The 3315-nt window shown below is 38.8% G+C and overlaps 1 protein-coding gene across 1 annotated transcript in view; it reads right to left on the reverse strand.

Annotated features, from left to right (window-relative positions):
• Positions 1–553: 553 nt before the first annotated feature.
• Positions 554–3315, reverse strand: part of SGO2 (shugoshin 2) — a 39791-nt gene continuing 37029 nt past the window's right edge. Inside the window, exon 9 of the mRNA XM_069070106.1 lies at positions 554–858. Within this exon, the coding sequence (XP_068926207.1) occupies positions 843–858 (16 nt within the window). The 3' untranslated portion in view covers positions 554–842. The remainder of the gene's footprint in view (positions 859–3315) is intronic.

Genomic DNA, 3315 nt, shown 5'->3' on the forward strand with positions numbered 1-3315 from the left:
GTTCGAATATGTATTAAACAACAAACGGAAGCAGTCCTACACAGAAGACTGGCCCATCCCTTAATCTTATTTCTATAATAAGAAATCACACATCAGATGCACCTTAAATGGGAAAGTGGGCTACAGCAGTCACATAAGCCACTGCTTAAGAAAAAGGCCATTTCTAATACCAATTTTCTGATGATGAGCTTTCTTCTTCTTTCTTAGGCTGATTCTCTGGCAGCAGACAGTTTGTCCCTTGGTACCCCCTGTTAGAATGCTTCACTGGATCATAGTTGTTTAACTGGAAGGGATCTCAAGTCATCATTACAACATTTCTAATTTTATAGATGATGAAACTAGGCCTCTGGAGGTGAAATGATTTGCTCAGATGTAGGATTTGAACCCTGGTCTTCTGTTTCTCAGAAGGCAAAAACTCAGAGACTGACTGCACTCTGCAGCCATAGCTACCCAACTGACTAAAGGGAATCAATACAAAATTAAATTTATTAATGAAATAGAACATTGTCTATTACATTTGTTAAAAACACACATAAAAATGTTTCATTGAATCTTACATTTATAAAGTAATGTCTTTATTTAGAGAAACTTATAATAGCAAAAACATGAGATTATATAGTGTGAGTGGTCTTCATCAAAACCATTTCATAAATGGCAAAATGAGAAAATAGCTACTTTACATACATTTGCTTAAACTTAAGAATGGAAAATGCATCATTTTATATTTTTTGAAAAGTAATTATTTAAAGTATTTCTTGAGGGTTTTCATTAGCTTCTTTCTCTTTAATTCTTCTCGACTCTTTAGGTTTGGAATCCAGAAAATCGGAATTTGTAACTTTAGCTCAGCGTCTCAATTTCCTGCAACAGAGAATTAAGTCAACATATCACATCACTAAAAACTCAAATCTAATGCTTGCTACTATGGCAGTATGAAACAAACAACCCACCATTCAGGTTCAAGAGTCAGTCATTCAAAATATAAAATTTATTATGTATTTCAGACACAAATGTAATGAAGAAATTCAACTTACACACTTTTTAAGCATACATCTGCTACTAATGTTGAGAGATATAAAGAAAAAATGCCTACCTATGAACAAAAAATTTAACCCTTTTGGACCTCAACTTTCCTCATCTGTAGCATGAGGAGGTTTAGGTCTTATTCTAGAAGAAAAGATACCAAGAAAGCAAAAGGAAAAAATATATCTATGAAATGGTAAAAATATAAATGGATAGGTCAAAAAAACTGAGTACTATCTAATTATAAAGGCCAAACTTTGACCCAAAAAAGAGTGGAGAAAGCACATCTCTCTCCCTTGACTGCAGATTTTAAGAAAACCAATTATATCCTAACATAATTATCCAAAATATTGAAAGTTCAAAGTTCACAAATTCCTTAAAATCTTTCTGAAAACCCCAGGGAAACTCTGCCTGTTTTAATATATTGGTAGGTATTTTTTTGGAGGGAAAAGGAGAAGCAAAAGAGGTTTCCCTATCTCATCCAGGCTGCAAGTGCAATGAATGACCAGTCACAGGAATGATGTGACTGCTGACTGCTATAGGAGCTTTGATTTGGACCAAATTAGCTCTCCTTGGGCAGGCTCTTGGGGCTCATCATGCTGGTGCCAGACTTAGGTGCAGATATCTGATCTGCTTAGCCCACTACATCTCATAACTCCCAAGTTCAGGAGATCTACTAGCCTAAGCCTCCTCCAGGTGCAGGGAATCCAGGTGAGCACTTAAGATTTTTTAAAAATGTAATAAGATGAAAAAATTAGTGAAAGCAGAGTCAAGATGGCAAAGTAGAAGCACAAACTTGGAGTGGGCTTTGGCTCCAAATAATTCCAATACCTATAAAAAAAATGACATTAAACAAATTTTAAAGCTACAGAACTCACAAAGTGACAGAAACAAATATCCCACTGAAGATAGCCCGGAAAGCCAACAGGAAAGGTCTATCACAGCACGCTGGGAGCTGAGCTCAGTCCCATTAGAAGTCACATAGTTCCAGCCCCAGGGCAGCCTGGACCAGCAGCTACTGGAGCAGACTTCAGGAGAGTGAATCACTATTAGCTGTGGTGGTTTCCACACTTCTAGAACCCACAAACACCAAGGCGGGGGGGGGGGGGGGGGAGGACGGAAGAGGGCAGTCCAATCCCTGCCCCCAGAGCAAGAAGCGCCAGAGGCATGTTGGCTGTGCAGACCCGCTATGTGCCTGCCTCAGAAGCTCCTGGACTGAAGATTGCAGGGGGGCCAAGCAACCATTCAGAAGGTAATAGCTTTTGCTTTAACCTACTTGGATCTGGATCACAGCCTTGGTGATGGTCCTGGGTGTGACCAGGGAACCAGAGCTTGTTGGGGCTGTAGAGACAGCACCCTCCTATTAGCTCCAGCAGCTGCGAAAACTCCCAGCAATTTGGGACAAAGCTCTCTCCATTCTGGAAGTAGAGTTCTACCATTACAAAGAACTCAAAAGTCAAGTAATTGGGGAGGCTTGGTGGTACAGTGAATAGAGCACCAGCCTTGGAGTCAAGAGGACCTGGGTTCGGATTCAGCCTCAGACATTGAACACAAAAACTAGTGACTTTGGGCAAGTGACTCAACCCCAATTGCCCTGCAAAAACCAAAAAAAAAAAAAAAAAGTCAAGTAATTGACTGGCAATATGAGCAAGCATAAGAAGCACAAACAGACCACAGAATCCTTTTTTGGGGACAAAAAGGATCAAGGCATGGAGCAGGAAGAAGACAGCCAAGTCAGAATTCATGCATCAAAAGCCTCCAAGAAAAATATGAACTGATTACAGGCCATGGAGGAGCTCAAGAAGGATTTGGAAAATCAAATAAGAGAAGTAGAGGAAAAATTGGGAAGAGATTTGAGAATGATGCAGGAAAATCATGAAAAATTAGTCAACAGCCTGCTAAAGGAGATGCAAAAATACACTGAAGAAAATAATACCTTAAAAAATAGACTAACTCAAATGGCAAAAGAGGCCCAAAAAGCCAATGAGGAGAAGAATGCCTTAAAAAGCTGAATTTGCCAGATGGAAAAGGAATTTCAAAAATTCACTGAAGAGAATAATTCCTTCAAAATTACATTGGAGCAATTAGAAGCTAATGACTTTATGAGAAATCAAGATACTATAAAACAGATCCAAACAAATGAAAAAATAGAAGGCAATGTGAAATATCTTACTGGAAAAACTACTGACCTGGAAAATAGATCCAAGAGAGATAATTAAAAAATATTGGACTACCTGAAAGCCATGATCAAAAAAAAGAACCTAGGGGGCAGCTAGGTGGCACAGTAAATAGAGT

Source organism: Petaurus breviceps, unplaced genomic scaffold, assembly GCF_028583685.1.
Source record: "Petaurus breviceps papuanus isolate PSGF00001 unplaced genomic scaffold, PetGlider_PUasm1.0 90804, whole genome shotgun sequence".
NCBI classification, from domain to species: Eukaryota; Metazoa; Chordata; class Mammalia; order Diprotodontia; family Petauridae; genus Petaurus; species Petaurus breviceps.